Raw genomic sequence first — 20,125 nt, 5'->3', positions numbered from 1 at the left:
ACTGTGTTTTGGTGGTGAAAACAGACTGCAAAATGAAGTGCTTGGAGTTACAGCAATGAAAAGTTACTTCAGTCATGAGAAATTGGTGTTACTTTAGACCTGAGAAATACACAAGTTTTCAGAAAGGGCTAACATGGTTCAGATTTTGTGTTCTACAACTGTTAGGACAAAAGTATGTGTTTTGCAGGAGGTTTATTTAGTGGTGTTCTTCAGGCTAGCTGACTTCTAACTTAAGAGTGAGAAAATGTTTGGCTAGTTGGAGGGATTATTTTACCTGTAATTTATTTAAAGAGTTAAAGATAAGATTCAAGTCTCTTCTTCCACAGTGGAATACCTGAAGAATAGAGAATATCCCTCAAAAGGGGTAGCCCAGGCACATTCACATAACGATTAAAATAAGAAAGCAAGGTTTTAAGTTCTTTGGCGATGAGAGTTGGTTTTATTTTCCTAGGTCAGCTGTGTTATAATTTATGATTCACTTGTTATGGATTACCATCCTCTCATTCTTACAAAACGTGTTCTTGCTATTCACAGGTAGGGCTTCTGTTTTTGGTTTTGTTTTTTTTTTTTTTTTTATTTGGGTTAGAAATGTAACTGCACTCAAGTCACACTGTTCCTTACAAGGTAGCTGATTGTTCTTTTTAAGCATTTATACCTTTCTTCCCTCTGGTGTCTACTTCTTAGGCTTTCCTCAACTGTTTGTACATTTAACTTGCATTATTATATGCAAGATTATATGAGGACAAAGGTAACAATAAGTGTGGCAGATAATGCAAGTTTTTAACATGCAGTGATGACCCACATCTTAGCAAGCTTGACTTGCTACTTTAGAATTAAGATTAAAAGACTAAAAGCATTCTAATAAAGCTGTATTTATGTGCATGTGCATATGTTTGTATCTACAACTAAGTAGAGTCTGCATAAGAGCATACATACTATGTGGTGTATCAAAGACTTGTAACAGTTAAGTCACTTTACCATGCCATCATTCCATCTGAGTAAATAGGTCCAAAATGAGAAAAATGAGAAGGTGCAGTTCTCAAGTGAAAGAGCAGTTAAAAATTCCTTTAGAGAATAATTTTTTTAAGTGCTACCTGTTTATCTACCTTGATATTTCTAGTGCTAAATATATTTGCAAGCTATTTCCTTGATTTGGACATGACAAAATAATCAAAATTGTCTCTAGAAGAGATTAGATTGATAAGGAGAACTGACTTGAAGTCACAGCTATTTCAGCTCTAAACTGAGCATTCAGATTCAAAAGAGCTGTACTGGAACATCTCTTTCCTGAGGGTTTTACAGCTCAGTTCATTGTGCCTAGATCACATGCACAAGCCCCTGTCAGCTCCTCAAACTCTCACCCCCGCCCCCTTTTTGGATCCCACTCTTCCTCTCAACTTAAAACAAATACACACTCCCAACTTCCTTATAAGGTAGGAGAAAGGCTTAAGTATGAATATAAGCACCATCAGGAGTGTTAGCACACTTGAAGCAAAATGCTTAAAAAAAGCTGCTACTTCAGTTTGTTGTGATTCATAATGTGTAAAATGAGGTAAAAGTAAAGTTAGTAAAATTCCTACAGAGTAACAAACTGAATCACTTCCTCCTGTCAAACATGCTCCTGGTTTTAGTCAGCCGTAGGCCAGAGGTAAATATTGAACATACAAACCACAGCACAATTTTTCAGTTCAGCAAGGTAGAAGTAACTTCGTGTAACAGTTTTATACTGTTTCTCCCCAAGCTTCACCAGTCCTAAACTCCCAACATGCAATGCCCTAAGATAGCAGATCAGGATGAGCTTCTGCTATAAACTGAGCTTAATACTTAAAGAGCTCTCAAACCATCACTTGAACATGAAAAACACATCTGGACAATTACCACTGCATTTTATTTTTTTTATAAAATGCTTGTGCAGGAAAGTTAATGCTGCTGCTACAAAAAATAAAAACAAGCCGTTATAAAACATATACATATTTACATATATTACTTGTAAGATGTAAAAATATAAGTTATTTACAAATACAGACACTTCAACAGCACAGATGCATTTTCCTTGATTGTTGGCACTGAGGAAGCAGTGGGGGAAGAAAAAAATACAAGATTCAGATTATTTCCAAAAAGTTGATGCTACCTAGAACTAAGTTGCTCAAAGTTTTGCTTGAGCAAGTTTATCCATCATTTTGAGGAAAAACATGTTTTGTAAGATACTTTACAAGCAGTTTGCCCCACAGAGCAACCCTTCCCTTCCTATTTTTTTTACCAGCTTTTGGAAGAATTTCTGCATAAGCTGAGTAAGATCCATCACTTTACTTGAAAGCCAGTGAGTGAGTTTATTAAGTTCGCGTGTCCCGACACCTGCTTTGCTTTAATCAGTGGGGACTAGCTGGATTGGTAAACATCACAAGAATAGAAGACAGACAGTGCAGCTTCTCTTTGATGTATTCTGGCAACTTATCATTTTCTCCATACCTAGAAAGGCAAATAAGCACAGAAAAAATTAGATGCTTGAAATAATTTGTTTTATTTCAGGGTAGTAGCAAAGTTTTTCAAAACTTGCCTGTAAATAGGCAAACCACTAAGCAGATTTTAAGTGTATCTAGACACACTAATTGGAGCTTGATGGCTTAAATCTAGGCCCCCTTCTCTATATGTATTTAACTGAAAAAAGTGTTTCAGATGAATAAAACACCTAAACAATCTTTAAAGCTGCAATAATATCTGAACAGACTGTATATGATTGTCTCGAGCTTTGCACAGAGAGAGCATGTTACTGAGTTGCTATATTTGTATGGGAAGTGCCCACTGTCAAAAAGATATGCAAAACTCCACCTGAGCACTTCGGGTCTAGGCATCAATGTTGACATGCTATCTCCCTAATCTAGCAGTATCTTAAAAAAAAAAAGTATTAAAGCCTTACTTTTTTACCTATCCTTATATAGTGGGTATACTCTGGAGACCAAGTAGCTGTGGTCCCAGCTTTTTTTTATTTATTTGTTGTCCAGAGTTCAATCTAAGCTACAGGTGTTTCTATTAAGCTTATATAAGCTAATCAACTGAGAAGTGATTGAAAAGCTAAATTTTAATATTTACAAAACAAAATGAATAGCAGCTATGAAGTTCACCTTAGGTATAACAGCCTTGCACTGACTGCTCCAAAAAAAGTTCTGTTCACTGTAAGAGACTCACCTCATTGTCTGGCCATCTGGAGATGTGTAAGTGATGGAAGAAACACCTGCCTGGGCTACCAGCTGGGATCCATCATTAAACTGAACCCATACTGCTCCGCTGGTCAGCTAACAAGACATTGCATTATGGTTTGAGGACATAAAATACAGGGTTACATACCTAGAATTTCTCTAATAATTGAAGCTGAAAGTTTTTCAGAATTGCTGATGTGACTTGGGTATCTTGGTCAGTCTTTTAAAGATAAAGATTGCATGTATACTGCTTCCGAGTAAGCAGTCTCATGCAGTCTCAAGAATCAGACTTTCTAATGTTTCAGATACTCAGTCATCTTTTTCAAAGAGAGTTAAATAAAGAACCTTTAGTTTAACCACTCCCAAAGAAAATTTAAATAGGACTAAACATAAAATAGAAGGCCCATTTGTAAGAGTTCACAACTATATATAGTTTAAAGTTTATATATATAAACTTTTTCTGTTAGGACAGGAAGCTTACTTTATCTGGATTGCAGAGGACCATTTTTGAAGTCTAAAGCTGGTCCCACAGAAAAGCAGAGGAAAATTTTCTCTGTAAGGAAACAGCTTTTCCTATTGTATAGGCAGATTCATTCTTCTAGTACAGATCTAGTACATAACTGTTAAAAACCCTTTGTCATGACAGCTTTACATCCACATTAGTGAACAGACAGAAGTTTAACAGTTTCAAGTTTTTACTAGAGTCAAATTTAAATGGCAGAAGACACTGAAATAGGCAATAACCACCACAGAAAAATTTGTTAACTGAAATGCTGAACTATTATTTTGGTTTCTTCTACTGATGTAGTTCACCATGGTATTTATCCAAGATGCTTTTTAGGAAGGATCTCTCCACATACCAATTTTCAGATTTAAACTGTAGCAGAGTACAATTGAGTGTAATGAAGTTTAACGTTAATGACTTAAAAATATGTATCTCAAGTTTAAGACGAAAAAAAAGAACAGACTTCCCTCCTTTATTGGTATTCATTTCTCACCTGAGAAGCCCAGCCAACATTTTTCACAAAGACAGATTTTAAAAGTTGGGCTGAATTTGGACTGCATTCCGTTTGGTGAACAGAGGAGTACGTAGCTTCAGCAGCTTTAGTCAAAAATGGAGACTTTTCATACGACACCACCTAAAACCCAGAAATGCACAGTATTAGCAGCCTTAGTATCAATCCAACTGTTTACGTACCAACTGCAGAGGTCAATTACCACCTGTTTTAATCTTTCCATATATACAGACAGATTTAGCCTATATGCTTTATTTAACAGCATTACATTATAAAAACCCTAGATGATAGGATTTTCTCAGTATTATGACAGTTTTTCTACTGCTTCCCTGTACTCACAAAGGAACTGCTTTCCCTAAGCAGACTTTTTCTACTTCAACACTTTTTTCCTTATTTGACTACCAGAAAATCTTGTCTATCTTCAGGAAAAATGTTCAGCACCTGTTAGGTTATAAAGTAGCCCTCATTCAGATGACCACTTGGCCAGTATTTTACAAAAATACAGACACTGCTGTTAATTGGAAACTAGAATATTCAACATTAATAGAAGAGTTCTACAGCACATAGAGTCTGTTATAGGTTTAGACACACAAAAAGTGATTAACAGAAGATCAAACATTGGGGCCTTTAGGACAAGGCCACCACTACTGGTTAGGAGGAACATGTCCACTTCTATAAAAGTTCTACTAGTCAGATACCTCCTCCCATAGCGACAGGGATGAGGTGGTGTGCCTAGCAGTAATTAAGATTCAGGGTTCAGTGAAGAGATACAAGTCTGGGGGTGCCTCTGAAATAGGAGAGCTTGTTGAGGAAAGTTCAGGATCCAGATAGTTACAGGAACCTGAAAGAAACAACAAGCTGTACCCTCAGGATATACAGCTCCAGTTCGAGTATACAGAAACTGACAGAGTCAAGAGGAACATGGAAAGGCAACCAGCTATTGTGTTATTTTGCTTGGAAATCCCTACTTCAGAAGGGAAAGCAAACACTGAAAGTCTTATGGAGACCTAAGTGTTTGCTATATGGCAAACAAAGAATGAGTCTGAACGATGAACACTCAAGTTAAAACTCTGGTGATGGGTAACCTTAAGTCAGTGTAACAATCAACACTAGTACTGAAGCCCTAAGGAATTGTTGTTGCCAGGTTCATTTCAGTCAAGCAAAAACTGGCATATTCTGCACTAAGGACATGTGCTACACAATCAAAGGACAGATGCAGACTCGCACAAATTCAACAAAGTTAAGATGGTACAAACTCGATGTGCCAAGACCCCAGTATTATTCAGTCAGCTAGGGAAGTTGTATCAGGGCTGTGATGCAGCAGTTGAAGCTTGGTGGGTCTTTTAAGTGATGAAATTGCATACAAAGCCTTGTTGGCTATACATTATACACACTAACACTTGATTATTTCAGAACAATAGTCTCAAGTGCTAATATCCTTTGTGACTACCACTCAACATACAGGCCTGAGGGCACATTAGAGCTCTCCAAAACAAATAGAAGATTGTGCCATATAATGTAAGCAATTTTCAAATTATGTTCCCAGGAGGCATTTGTGGTAAAGTTTTGGAGGATTTTGATCTTTCAGATCATCTTCAATCCAGGTGTGGAAAGTTAGTTGAAATCAGAGTTAACATTTCTAGTCAATATGGTCACAAATGGCTAACAAAAGCCCACATCCATACAAATGTAATTCTATTAGTTCAAATAAAACAGCAATATTTGAATTCCTACTGGAGAGTAGTCTCCACTCTGTTCCTGTGTACTTACAGAAGGAGTAGAGTTTGGAGTCTGAAGAGGAGCAGAACTGGCAGCTGTATTTATATCCAGTACCATAACTTCTTTTGAACAGTTTGTATTGTCCAACAGTGGAGGTGCTACAGCCTGCGGTGATTCAGTATTGCCAGGTTTTCTGGAAGAAAGGGACAAATTGGAAAAAGGTCTTTCCAAGAGGGACTAAAGAAACAAGCGAGGAGACGCAGCTTTTCCTTCAGTTTACTATGGACTGTACAAAGCACTTGATGGCACTAGTGTTCTGCAGAACTGTTTTTACACGTCACCTGTTAGCCTGGTTTAGTCTAAATCCAAAAGTGTATTTTGCCCTAGTATCAAAGGAGGTTTTGCAGGGCCAAAATAAAGTGTTCATACATGCTGTTAAGTTAATATTTATCTCGCTAATGACTAGGAGCCTCTGTTAAGCGACCCTGGCTTCTGCAAACCTTAGCTGCATAAGGCTGCTTAGTGGGAATATTCAAATGCCTAAGTATTTTCAAGTGAAAGATACTACCTTCCAACAATTATTGGAAAAAATGGAACACTTCCACTCCTTTTTTCTTCTTCCAAAACAGCAGATTCCAGTGCAAGGCATATGCGATGTCCCTGGAATTAGAAGGAGCTTGTTAAAGTTTAACTGAGAAGAGTCTAACTATTTCATACATATTTAGTGTGGCAGGTGAGCCTACACAAGGAAATGCTTATGACAGTGGTACTGAAGATCAATAATAGCTGCACCCATGTACCATGGAGGCAATTCAAAAAGCTATACTACAGCAAGACTCCCTTGTAACTTCAGCACATCTGGAATTACGCTCTTAATAATCACGTCTTCCCTTTTAGCAGGACTAAACAGGGGACTAGACCCCTGAATTCTATTCCAGAAAATAAGAGAACATAAGGAAGACTGAATAGGAAATCTGTACTACATTTTTACTGTTTAAGTTCATAGAAAAAAATTGCTTGTGACTGCTAATTGGGTAACATAAAATAAGAGATGGAAAACACAGCAGGCAGGCCAGTTAAACACCTAGCAGGTTTTTGTGTTGTTTTTTTTTTTTTTTGTGGTGGAGGGGAGAGAATTGGTTTTTTGCTTGTTTGTTAGTTTGGGTTTTTTTTTTAAACTTGTATAAAGCAGCTTCATCTGTTCTGTTTAATCCTTTCACCAGACTGGCACACCTGCTTCACACACTAGTACGAAATTTCCTCTAACAGTCTTCACTGTGAAGCATTGTTACTGTTACCTCTACACTGATACCTGCTCTTCCACAAAACACTTTATCAACCCTCCTTATTACCTCATTTGCATGATCCATATAAACTTGCATTTCCTTCTTCAAACCTGCTTCGCTTTCTCCTTTCAAAGTGAAGGATTTCCCTGATTTTTCAATCACACGAGTTATACCAGCTGTCTTGTGTATCTTTGCTCCTGTAAAAAAAAATGTAAAGACTTCTAGCATGAATTGTATAAAATACCAGCATCTATAAAATACAAATTTTTGCCATTACAGTCTACCCTACTAACGTGTATCTCGCTGATGGAATTACTGCAAGAATAAAACCACTCCTGCATGAGCTTTATGTCCAGCAGAAATAAAAAGCCACTTAAATTGGACTGTGATGTTAACGGAATACCCTCTGTGGCCAAAGATTACGACTTAAATGGGCATAATAATGCATTTATTACATATTTTAAGAACTACCTTTCTAAACATTAATCTGAGACAAAATGTACATCTCCAACAGTATTGCCAAAAATTGGATAAGTAGGCTCCATCAGTACTTGAATACAGTTTTGAAAGATGCCCATTCTCTCAACAGACATTCCACACTGAATCACAGAGTTAAGTCTTTTTTTTTTTGGTCATAAATTCTGTTGGGATATATCTATGCATGTGGCAAATCTTTTCAACTAGTTGACAGTAGTCTATAGTGAGAAAACAATTGTTGGTGCAGTCTAGTTTATGAAGGGCAGAGTTGAAGACGACAGCCAGTTTCTTTCTGCAGTGACTGTTCTTGGTAATACTATTACTTCCATTAACAACGGCAAGCTTGGACTAGGGACGCACCTTTCACTAAGCAGGTTAACTGTCAAACGTAGATGCAAAGAAGAGCTCATGAACGACAACAAGGCGTGACTTAAACTTTTGTAACACGTACTCCCTGAAGAAGATATCAGTAAGGAACTAATGAATAATAAACTGATCTTCGAGTGCAAGAATAAAGGCAGCGGCAAAATCAGTATGTTTCTAATATTTTCTTCAACCTGAAGTGTTCATTGTTTAGTGTTTGGCAATATTTTAGTGCAGCTTTAATAACATGATACTACTATTTGCGGAATTGCAGAAATGAATACATACCATCATAAAAACAAATTTCAACATCTGCAGTGGGTGAATTTTCCATCAACATGCACTTGGCATATCTTGTGTAGAACGTAACTTTGGGGGTTTTTGTTCTTACCAACTGCACAAACTTGGCTGCATACTGGTATTTTTTCCAGTACTTTTCTAAAAAAGATAATTTAAAAAAACTTTTCTGAAAAAGTCATCAGATTAAACACTGTGCACCAGCTTGGAGAGAATTTAAAATATATATTTGATAACTGAAGGTGGTAATATTTAAGTACTTTACAGAAGTATGTTCAAAGAAACTGACTTACTTCCACCATCTTTTCTAAAAGTGGGCATTTTCAATAGCTTTACTTGAATAGGTTCAATTAACATAGTTCAGAACCTCAACAACATAGTAAAGTGCTGCATATACCCTTTAACTACATATCATTGTCCAGCTGGCTTCCTGGCCTTAGCTTAAAACCTGCCTTTGATCTCTAATTAGTAGAGAAGTCTGCTTGTCTCAAGAAATTATAGTTAGCTTACATTTGTTCTTCAGCTGTCTATATTAAATACGCTGTCAATGCTTTCATGTATTTTTCCTTCCCCCCACTTCACAAGTATTAGGAAGCACAAAGTTGCTGTTTTAAAAATGACTTGACAATGTTTCTTCCACTCATATTTCAACAGTTTCCAGTATCAACGAGAAAAAGAATATGAAAGGTTTAATTTTAGTACACTACACTGTAAAAGGGTGACTCCTTATAACTTCCATACAAAACAAATTAAAACCTGTGGGTTTATACTTTCTTGTAAAGTTTCAAAATACAGCTTCCAGTTAATCTTAGTTTGAATCTTATTCTGAAAGGAGTTTTACCTTCACAATTATCTGAAAAGTAGTGGCTAAAAGCTAAGTCTCAAGCAAGATTCACTTAAAAATCACATAAATCATCATCACTTTAAAAATAAATTTCAGGTTACCTGGCAAGTTGTCTAAATTATACATACAGATGTCTTCAGGAGAAGCAGGAGGTCTGTCATCAAGAAGGAAACCTCTTCCTTCATTTGGATGATAAACTGCAATCTACAGAAAGGGCAAAAAATACGTTTACAGTTGCAATTTACTACAGCACTCCCTACTTTTAACAGGTATGGAAATAAGTCACAGTTCAAATAATTACCATAATTTACCATGAACAATATATTCCTCTAAGTAATTATTTAACAGCAGCAGTTTTTCAACAACACTCCACCTATTTCAAAAGTGCAATTTTTCTCTGAAGTAATTGCTTGCTACCTATATTGTATGGCTGTACTATGGAGGAAAAAAGAGGTTTACAGCTGTGTGTATGTGAACACTGCATTTCCAAAAAACAATCACTTAAATGAAAAGACAACTCTGAAAGAAAATACTCTAAGCCTTTTACACAACAGTGAAGCAATTGAAAACACTTACCATATTTCCATCACAAGATATTCTGAGAACTTCTTTCACAAGTTCTTGTGAATGGTGTTCTTTCAGGAACTCCATACACACTTCCCCAGTATCTAGAATGCTCACCTAAAATATATTAAATATACAAGTTAAGCAAAAAGACCTTTGCCTTCTGGCAAGATAGGATACCACTTCTTTCCACAAATGCTTTAAAAAAAATATATTTTCTTCCTCAAATGCACTGCAAAACTTACAAATGTTTCTTACAGTAACTTTTGCTATTAGTGCTATCAAAACAGAACACCACTTCAACATGACTAAAGGTTATAAGCTGGTCAGTGAGGGTGTGGTTTCTAAAGTGACAAATCAAAGACAGGTCACCTCTATTGTTTTTTGAAAAAAAAAAAAACAAATTGAAGGGATGGGAGATGAGTAAGACTGTAAGAAAAGGAACAAAAGGCAAAAGGGTGATACTAGGAACAAACCAGCCAGAAAATTTTTGTGATCAGTAAGAGTTAATGGAATTTGTTTTGCTTTCCCACTCCCAAGACAGGGAAAAAGCAGTACTATAGGAAAAAGATTCAAGTTTTTACTTGAGAGCAAGACTGTTTTCATTTCTAATCCAGTAATCTAATCTGTAAAAGCGTTTGATGTGTTTGGCATAGTTAAAATCTTAAATGCAACTGCGCAGCTAAGCAGTACAGAGTTTTAGAACTCTAGGAAATATATATGCACTTAATATTTGTTACGTCTACCTACAGTTTCTTTGCTTGTGAGCTCAAAGCAATGCCACGTCACTATTTGCAGGAAATGACCATAAGTATTCCATGCCACGTCACTATTTGCAGGAAATGACCACAAGCGTTCCATATACAAAAACTAAGATGCATCTTACTAATATAACTTTAAATTATAGATTACGTTTTCTATAAGCCAAATGCTTCTAGTTTACCAAGTGATTTTTAAGAGACAGTCACACTATATTTAATACTTGTTGTTTCCATTTTAAGAACTGATACATACCACTGCATTTTTTGTTTTTTGCCTGATTGGTTTTAGCCTGTGAGCACTGAGAGGTGATACTGTACTTCGCAATGTAGGTTTCTGATGTGCTGGTGGTTCTTTGACCCACATTTGGTTTTGTTCAGAAGTTGACCAAACACCACATGTAGAAGATGATGATAGTTGAATTTTCTCAGATTTGGAGAGAACTCCAGGGATGTATTTCTTTGGGTTTCTCTGGTTTAAAGAATGCAGACAGTCGACAGATGCATCATGACTCCTTACATCTTTTAAGGTGTTCCATGCGTTTCTTGATGCATCTTCCTGTACATCCAGATGATACCGAAAACCTCCATGTGCATTACTGTTGCCAGTTAGGTCTGCGGGTGGTCTCAGTGGAACTAAGGTACATGGTACATTCAAAGAATCACAATAAGAAGAAAAAAAGACGTTATGTTTTTAAAGCTTTTCAAAATATCATCTTAGCTTACATAAGCGGAGAATGAGACTTCTTTAATCCTCAGTTCAAATCATTAGGCTATGACTTTAGTACCAATCAATACCTGTGCCAACAAAATTCCAGTGCTACTTCAACTGTTACTAGATTTCAGATATGATATATCAAATCATTTTGCAAAACCACTTATAAAAACAAAATACTAATATTTCAAATAGACAAACAAGAATTAGTTTACAAGAGTTAGTTTAACCTGGTGAAACACAGTTTACTTACCATTCAGATAACCACTGGTACCAAGTTTCAGCTTAATTAACAAGCGTTTTAGCACTCAAGATGTTAAATGCATGCTCCAAACCCCTTGCTTTATTTCCAGTCACTTATTAAAAGACAAAACCCTGTTTTTCTATTTAAGCTTCCTATAACTGCTTCCCTAGTTTTGATATTTAAGCCCTTGATCAACTTTCACCTCATCCACACCAGTATGCACTTGTGAGAACAGTTGAGAAGGGACCAAAAATGAAATAGGATTATCCAGACCATATGTCATATGATTCCAATTCCCTGTAGACAGGAAGGGAAGGAGGCCAGTAATATCAGAACAAAAAAGGCCAGAATGGATTTGCGATTTAATTTTACGATTAAATTACATTATTCGTAAATGATGTAACATGATGCATGACAAAAAACACCTCCTTCCCTTCTGTGTCTTTTGTCCTTTCTCCACCCCTCATCCTGCAGCCTCATTATCTTTCTCATTCACTGAGGTCCCATTTTCTCTTAAGGAGTATTTGCACAACTAAATTAACAGGGCTTTTGAGTCACCTGCCAATCTTTTATCATGTATTTATATTTACACATTTCAGGTCATAATTGAATAATTATGACAGGTTCTAGAATTGCGTTTTCCCTTTTTTTTTATGGTAAAATACTAAAAGAGAATGACCTCATTTTAGGAAGCTAAGTATTCAAATTCAGTGTACAATTCCTTCACTTTTATGAAGGCTGTTACATACATTCATTATACCCACCCAACAGCTCAAGAGGAACACTAACTACAAAGCCTTCTGAAATTAATTCCTACCTTGGGAAACTAAAACATTAGACCTTAGTCCAAAACCAAAACAATGTTATATTTCAAACAATGGGATATTTCTTGCTTAAGAATGATTCTATAGATTAGTGATGCTGGAATCATTTTGCCTCTTTCAGTATCTGTGTCAACTTTCTGCAGTGAGTTTAGGGTCTCCCATGCTCTTCATTCAGAAACACAAGTCTGCCTGCAGTAGCCTCTGTTACCATTCAATCGCTGCTATTCAGGATGCCAGCATTATACTCTGGTATCACAGTTACTTGGCCATACAGATACCCCTTTTGGCACAACTCTAAAGAAATAAAATGTAGAAAACCCCCCAGAAACTGTTACAAGTCACTACTCCAACTCCAGTGCAAAAAAATACAACTGCGGAGTAACGCACCATTTGTTTGCATGCTTCCAAGCCACTGCTGCATTGTTTCAGCCTGGGACTTCTGCTCTAACAAACCAACCTGGGGCTTCATTGGGCAGAGATAATTTGAGCTGCAAAATAAAAAAAGTTACACACGTAATCAGACACTGCACAACAAAAGTTTGATGTTACAGCTGCAAAAATCACACCACTTCTAGAACATTTAAGAAATGCAGGTGGCATTTTGCAGCTCTAGACAGCACGGAACATGCTTCTTTTTTCGTGTGGAACGTTCATTGGGTAAAGCATAAAAAAACCCCACTGCTTCCAAATGGAATGAAAAGTTACTAATTTTCAGCACAAGTTTAAGCCTGTTAGCACTCATTAGTAGACTCTTAGAACTGACATACATGAACAAAAAGAGCCATGGCTAGCACTGCCAGCAGCAGCTGTTCTTACATCTAGTTCTTAAGCACAGGAAGTTCTTCAGTATAGGAAACAACCTCAGAGAAGACACAGGGATGATGCTTATGACCCCAGTGGATCTCATTCTGCGTAACAAATACACAGCTGAAATATGTAGGCAATCTTATCACCTGAAATCATTTCAGTTCATATAAAATACAGTAAATTCAAAAGATTATAAAGATTTTTTTACCAGCTTTTTTGACACTGTCATACATGTAGTCACAGGTGAACTCAGGCTATAAGCCATACATAGAAGAATAAAGAATACACACAAAACCAGTTACTGCAGAATCATTGATCTGTTGTAAATTCATACTCTGCTCCCATGAGGTTTTCTATCTCCATGGGCCGTACCTGTCTGTACTTTTTTTGCAATGATCCTTTACATTGGCAAGGACTCAGTTATCACAAAAAAACCCCCTCAGAATATAAGCATCTAATTTAGGTCTTAGAACCTTGCACTTAAGATTGCAGTGCAGGCTAACTATAGATGTAAGAGGCTCTCCTATAATCAACCATGTAAAAAAAAAAAAAAGAAGTAGTAACCATTCAGTTAATCCCCACACTCATATTAATATTGTCACATTTACATTCAGCATGTCTTTACGAATTCATGGGGAATACCAGTAAGCATTATGTTAACATTTGCAAAAATCACTTTTTTTTGATTCACCAAACATTTCTCGAACTAGAAAGAATGCAAATGGCCACTGAACTTGCTGAACAGAGGCTTACGTCAAACACTTATGAACAGTCAAGAAAAACCTCTTATTCCATTTACTTTTTCTACAGGGCAAAGTGCTCATTTGCATTTCCCCTGAATCGGTTTGCAAAAAAAAAAAAAACGACCAAAACATACGAAACCATAACAAAGTTGCAACTTTTTAGCGTGGCGAGAAATGCTAGAACTAAGATATGCAATAGTCCTTATCTTAAAGTAAGAAAACATTCTTTGATATTCTGCTGATGGAAAAAACAAAGCAAACTTCTGAGCACAGACAGATTAAGTTTATCACAAAGAAGGGCTCTTGTTGCATAGCAGTGCACAGAAAGCAAAGATGAGGCCTCCAGCACCACAGCAAACATCCTAGCATCACTGGGAGATTTGACACCTGAGCTGGTTTTATCAGCTGGGGAAGTCCATCAAGGAATAGAAAGAAGACAAGATTTTCACCCAGGAACTACAACTAAGGCCAGAACTAAGTTTCAAAGAGTTATCTTTGAGTTTTATTTTCCTTTCTGGGATAACAGTTTTATAATCCATCATCTAATTTTGTACTTTTTTTTTTCCCCCCCTTTGCCTTGTCTGAGCATAACAAAAAAACAACCAGAGCAGCAAGTAAAAATGTTGGTTATCACACTCTGAATGCCTTCTACCCTAGACTGTGTCTCTTCTACAAAGAGCAATTAGCAAGGCTCTCTACTACAATTACTGTGGGGAAACAAATCCTCAACTTGCTGCACATGGAAATAAGTCAGTAATAGAGTATTTCCAGGATAAATAAGAGCTACCATCTAGCTAGCTGATAGGCTGCATCTATGAACTTAAAGATAGGGACAGTGGGGAGGTACACCTCTACATAGCAACAGCATCAACTATCATCCTCTTCTATCTGATATTCAAGCGACACGTGTCAATACTTTGGGCACTTACTACAGCTTTGTTACAGGTAAAATCATGCATTTAACATGACAGCTCTAAATTTTATCTTAATAAAAACTGATTCTTACTGTGGTTGGTCTTTTACAGGTGGAGATATTTGCCCTTCAAAAGAACCAGAGCTACTAGAAGTCTTCTCCTTAAATATTTCTCCTAGATCAGTATAGCTGTTTGCAGGTGAAAAGCATTCTGTGTTTTCCCTTGTTCCTACTTTAGGCTTCGAAAGCAGTTCCATAGAGTGACATCTGTCAACAATATTCGACATGCCTTGAGTCTGACTACGGGATGTGCCAGACCTATCTGAAGAGTGGGCTCTTCGGAGGTAGCGTGAATGCGGTCTCTCTTCAGCAAGCTGCATGGTTCTTCCCCTGCCACTTATGCCAGTTTCCTTTCCCTGAATTCCCCACTGATGAAAAGACCCGCTTCCATCTACAGATGAAGTGTTGGTGGAATTCTTGTTTTTTGGAAAAAAAGTAATTTTATTTGGGAGCGGCTGTCCAACTAACAGCTTCTTCTTCTCCTTCAGGCAACCGCTGGTGCTGATGCTGGAAGACCCAGTGAAGGTTGTAGAGATGGTACCATTTCCACTGTCCATGGAATCTTCTGAAGTTCCTGAATCTTTACTCCGTGCAGAGCTACACCTGGACATAAAAGGATGATCCAACACTGAGGAAAGGCTCAAACGATCTGCTGGATTTTTGCGAAGTAACCTATGTATAAGGTCTTGTGCCTCTCTTGATAAAAAGGCTGGCATTTCATAATCTGCTAATACTACTTTATTCAGCGTGTTCTTGACTGTGTCCGTGTCAAAAGGTGGCTTTCCGATAAGAAGAGTGTAAAACATACAGCCCAGAGACCACACATCAGATTCAAGTCCATGTGGACTCCTTGTGGCTATTTCTGGAGAAATGTAATTTGGAGTTCCACACATGGTGTAATGCTTTTCATGAGGCATTTTCAGCTGAGTCGCTAGTCCAAAATCAGCAATCTTGACATTCATATTATTGGTGAGTAAGATATTAGAAAGGGTGAGGTCCCGGTGCAGTATTCCATGAGAATGAAGATACAGCATACCTGTGATAATTTGATGCAAGAAGTGTCGTGCTGTCAAAACACAAAACCAGATGTTTTAGTCATATAACTGAAATCATAGCTGTGAAAATAACAACTTTCTGAAGTCTACTATTGGACCAACTTTTATTTCTTTAAATAATGAGGATGTTAAAAGGATATTTGTGTCACGCTAATGAGATTGGAATTAACTTTCCACTTTTTGCTTTAAGCAATATGGCATGAGTATGTTCTAAGACAGTTTATAAAAAAATTCTGTAATGCAGTAATCAGATTTGTTTCTGTTAACAGAATAATGTAAACAGGACTGGAGATATTTTCAATTGGCCTAACCTCTTTAAAATTAGAATTTAAAAAGCTATGTTGCTCCACACTTTCAGAAACAGCAGATACATGAAATCAAGCAGCTTTACTATGTGCAGATTATAGAACATAGGAGACAATTTGGATAAGATTTGGTTTAGCAAATCTGGCAAGACTAGTAGAAGTTCTTGAGAAACTGAAATACTAAGGTCACGATACTGGGATAGTCTTTCTACTACACTAGAATTTTGTGGAATATTCATGAGTTTTCGCTTACAGCAGGAATAACAAAACTTCATCCAGGCTGAAACAGCATCATCTGTTATGATGTTGCAGTTACAGCAATTTTAAGAATCATTCTTTCTAGAGCAAACCATTTACAATCCTCCTCCTTCTCTTAGTAGAGGGTAAAGACCGGTGAGTAACAAATGTTAGTAGAAACCACTCCTCAGAGGAAGAGACTTCTTTATCCAGGTCAGTGGTTTATGAGCTTTTAGAACTAAGGTACCATCAGATGAACTATTTCTGCTGGAGCAGATCTGAATGAAACAGATGATGCCTGTATAGCAGTACCCCTTTAATCCAGCCCTGTGATCTGGGTTCAATAAAACCCATATATATGCAATAGCTTCACAGAATTGGATTAAAAACTGATAAAGAAGCAGGTGAACTGGAAGAACTGATCAAGAGATGACCAACATGGCAAGTCTGGAAGCAGTAGAGGCAATAACCACTGAATCCAGATCAGCTGAAACCAGAACAGCTTGTTTGGCTGTGCTCTCAAAACATCAGACACAGCAGCTTGCTTCACTGTCTTTTTTAATTGCACTGTTCTGGTTAGGCTTTCAGTGGTCCATGTTCTAACTGAAATCTTCTCACTCTCAACTGTAAGAAAATGAAACATTAGTAAATTCGTACATGCAATTAATTTTTTTGCAAGACTTCTTTCTCAAAACACTATTCAAGAGCCAATTTAAAGAGTTTTAGAATTACTCTTACAATACACTGATGGAAGGATAGGATTTTCAGTGCTTTCCATAAGAAACGGAAGTAAAACCACAGTAGAATTTCTCCTCAGATGCCAGTCCTTCAAAAATTCTAGATGGATTGTCAGATTGGATATTTCCTTGCTAACTCAGCCCTTCAGCAACACGGTTACCTGCATTATCTTCATTTCCACACACAGCTTGCAACACAGGAAGTATTTCCAACAATACTACATAAGGCAAACTATAATCTGGAAGGCTTTCTAACTGGTGACATGTAATACAGTAATACTGAGGTGAAGAGGTGCAACAAAGAACGCAAATCTGTGGATGTGAAGTTGTCAGTTTTCCTCTGTGGAACCTCCCAGTCTTGGCCTATACTTCAACACAAAGTACAAAGGTAAGATCTACCTTCTAAATTCACTGTATTTTTTTTAAACCCCAAATAGCACAAACTACTGTGAAATGGCATAAACAGAAACAAAAGTATTCAAGTGAATATGCATAATAGTAATTAATCCCTAGATTATCACTTACCGTAAGATTTTAAGCTATAGGAACTGGCTCAGAGTGATGGCAGTTTTAAATATCCTTTCACTAGAATTAAATATTAAGACAAAACATTAATGCAAAGAGAGCTACACAGAAAAACATCTCACCTTCTTCTTCTGAAAAGGGTTTCTTTCTGTTCTTTATGTATCTGCTCATTTCACCATTGTGACACATCTCAAGTATCAAATACACATAGTTGCTATCTTCAAAATAGTTATAAAGCTAGAATATAAAACAATGAAAAAATTGAAATACGCTTTGTAGACGATACAGCAAGTCACATATACAGTCCTCTCTACAAAAACATGATTCTTACCTCAAGTATAGATGGATGCTTTAGTTGACAGTGTATTTTCACCTCGTTTTGAACCCTCTGTACCATTCCAACCTTGTGCATGGCTTTTTTATCTATCTGTAAATGGATCACAGAATATTTTTCAAACACCACAACATTGATTATATACAGGCTAGTTTCAAGTGAACTTGAAATTTCTACATGTTCATTGTACATTTGCATGAAAACTTCTAAATATAAGCAACTTTTCACAGTTTAACCTACTATATGCTTTTAATGAACAAGTATCTTCCATAAGTGGAGGAACACACAACTGTCTAAAAGTAGACAACTTTAACATTTTCAATACTAGCACTAATTAAGAAAATTTTCTGAAATACTTAAGCAGAGAAACCTAATTCTGATTTTGCCAGGCACATATGCTGAATATAGTTAATACTAAAAAGGGGCCTAAATAGAAGTATTCTAGATAAGGCAGAACCCCTGTGATGCGTGAGTTTCCTTCACAAAGTTTGTCCTGGCAGTGAGGGAAATTTTTCGAGGCATTTTTTCCAGGACCTCTCCAGCCACATGGAATCTAAACAAAAGTTTTTGTGGTGACAAATTTCTGAATTAAAATTATAGGGCTGATTTTCCACCAAGTGTTGAATATTTGAGCTTAAGTTCTTTTAATAGCACTGTAAACATTTCTATTAATTATCAACATAGTCCATTTGGTGGTACTGCATCTTTCAGTATCAACTTCTAATTTACATATCGGTTACATACAAACAAGCAATCAGGCACAAATGTCCTGCCACATAACCCCAACCTGTTGCAACTTGCCCTTGTTCACTTTCTTGGAAGACACTGACTTCCTTGGCTGGCTGCCTTACCATTTTGATAGCCACTTCCAGACCGGTTTTCAGGGATACTGCTCTGTAGACCCCTGCGAAAGAGCCCTTCCCCAGGAGGTTCCCCACCTTGAAATCCTGCAACACGAACAAAATCATCGCCGTCAGCTCCAGCCCAGGCTTTGACGCCTCTCTCCCGATGCAGAGCCCCCCACCCCCAAGAAATAGGACGCCCCACCACCCCGCTGCCGGGGCAAACCCCCGGGGTGCCCGGGCGGTACCTGAACGGAGCTCTCCGGGGCGCGGCAACAGTCCGCGGCGGAGCCGCGCAGCACCCCCCGCAGCATCATCCTCCCAGCGCGACGGCCGGCTGGCACTGGCATTGGCGCTGCCCGGGGCGGCGCGGCGCGGCCCCCTTCCCGCCGCCTCTCCCGCCGCTCCCGGGGGGACGGGAGACGCCCGCCCCCGGCTCCGGCTGCCATGGCAGCGGCTGGGGAGCGACTACCGCCCGCCCCGCAAACACCAAGCGCCTGGGGCTGCCCACAGCCCGGCTCCGCGGCGGCGGCTCTCTGGGGAACATAAACCGCGGCGGGGGCCGAGCTCCCCGCGCAAGGTGCGCGCCGGCGGAACCGCAACTCTCCCGCCGGACGCCATCGCCTGGGGCACTCCACCGTCGGTGGGGAAACACGGCTTCGCGGCTCGGCCCGGGGGCAGGTGGCGGGGAGGGCGCCGGGCCCGGCTGGCTGAGCCACTGCCCCTGCTCCGCCACCGGCCCAGCCGGGGAGGCGCCCGGGGCCCACCCCGCCACAGCCCGCCTGGCCACGGCCGGGGGCGAGTGGGGGCGCAGGTGCGGACGGGCCTGGGAGGAGCCGCGCTCGGCGCCCCGCCGGCCGCCTCCCAAACAAGCCGCCCAGGAGAGGGACGAGCCCCCACCTGGCCTCTCCCCGTACCCCCAGCAAATGGCGGGGCGGCCTCGGCCAGGCCCGCAGGTAACGGGAGGGGGGCTGGGCTCCGCACCTCTATTTTCTCGCCGATACAGGTCGCCATGGCGCCGGCCGCTCTCCCCAGGTCCCGCTATGGGTTCTCCTCAGGATCTCGGCCGCGGCTCCCCATCACGGCGCCCTCCGCCGCCCGCCTCGGCCCAGGCCTGATCGTTCCCGGGCCCGGCGGCCGCTCCCCTCCCCCAGCGCCTCCATTTTGAAAAATCGCGCCGTTACTCTCCCGCCCCGCCCCAGGTCGAGGCTGCGTCTGACGTAATCACGTCACGCAGCGGCGGCCGCGGCGCTCACGGTCGGG

The 20,125-nt window shown here is 39.1% G+C and overlaps 1 protein-coding gene across 1 annotated transcript; it reads right to left on the bottom strand.

The window, feature by feature from the left end:
• Positions 1 to 1,869: 1,869 nt before the first annotated feature.
• Positions 1,870 to 20,002, bottom strand: PLK4 (polo like kinase 4). Its single transcript, XM_074865167.1, has 16 exons — positions 19,847 to 20,002; positions 18,872 to 18,967; positions 18,018 to 18,113; positions 17,809 to 17,923; positions 14,861 to 15,893; positions 12,692 to 12,792; positions 10,778 to 11,157; positions 9,776 to 9,880; positions 9,301 to 9,403; positions 8,347 to 8,496; positions 7,285 to 7,415; positions 6,501 to 6,592; positions 5,984 to 6,125; positions 4,196 to 4,336; positions 3,187 to 3,293; positions 1,870 to 2,469 (listed from the first exon to the last, which is right to left on the bottom strand). The coding sequence occupies exons 1-16, from the start codon at positions 19,874 to 19,876 to the stop codon at positions 2,370 to 2,372; spliced, it is 2,922 nt and encodes a 973-aa protein (XP_074721268.1). The 5' UTR covers positions 19,877 to 20,002; the 3' UTR covers positions 1,870 to 2,369.
• Between the last annotated feature and the right edge of the window lie 123 nt (positions 20,003 to 20,125).

The sequence above is a fragment of the Strix uralensis genome, chromosome 4 (assembly GCF_047716275.1).
Source record: "Strix uralensis isolate ZFMK-TIS-50842 chromosome 4, bStrUra1, whole genome shotgun sequence".
NCBI lineage: Eukaryota > Metazoa > Chordata > Aves > Strigiformes > Strigidae > Strix > Strix uralensis.
Note: the sequence above shows the minus strand (reverse complement) of the source record. Positions and strands in the feature narration are given on the sequence as shown.

What these genes read in the sequence shown, in the direction of transcription:
- PLK4 (XM_074865167.1), bottom strand. Translation starts at nt 19,876, where the DNA reads ATGGCGACCTGTATCGGCGAGAAAATAGAG. An exon ending in GTATCGGCGAGAAAATAGAG is followed by an intron (nt 18,968 to 19,846) that starts GTGCGGAGCCCA and finishes TTCGTGTTGCAG; the next exon opens with GATTTCAAGGTGGGGAACCT. An exon ending in TATCTTGTGATGGAAATATG is followed by an intron (nt 9,404 to 9,775) that starts GTAAGTGTTTTC and finishes CCCTTTCTGTAG; the next exon opens with ATTGCAGTTTATCATCCAAA.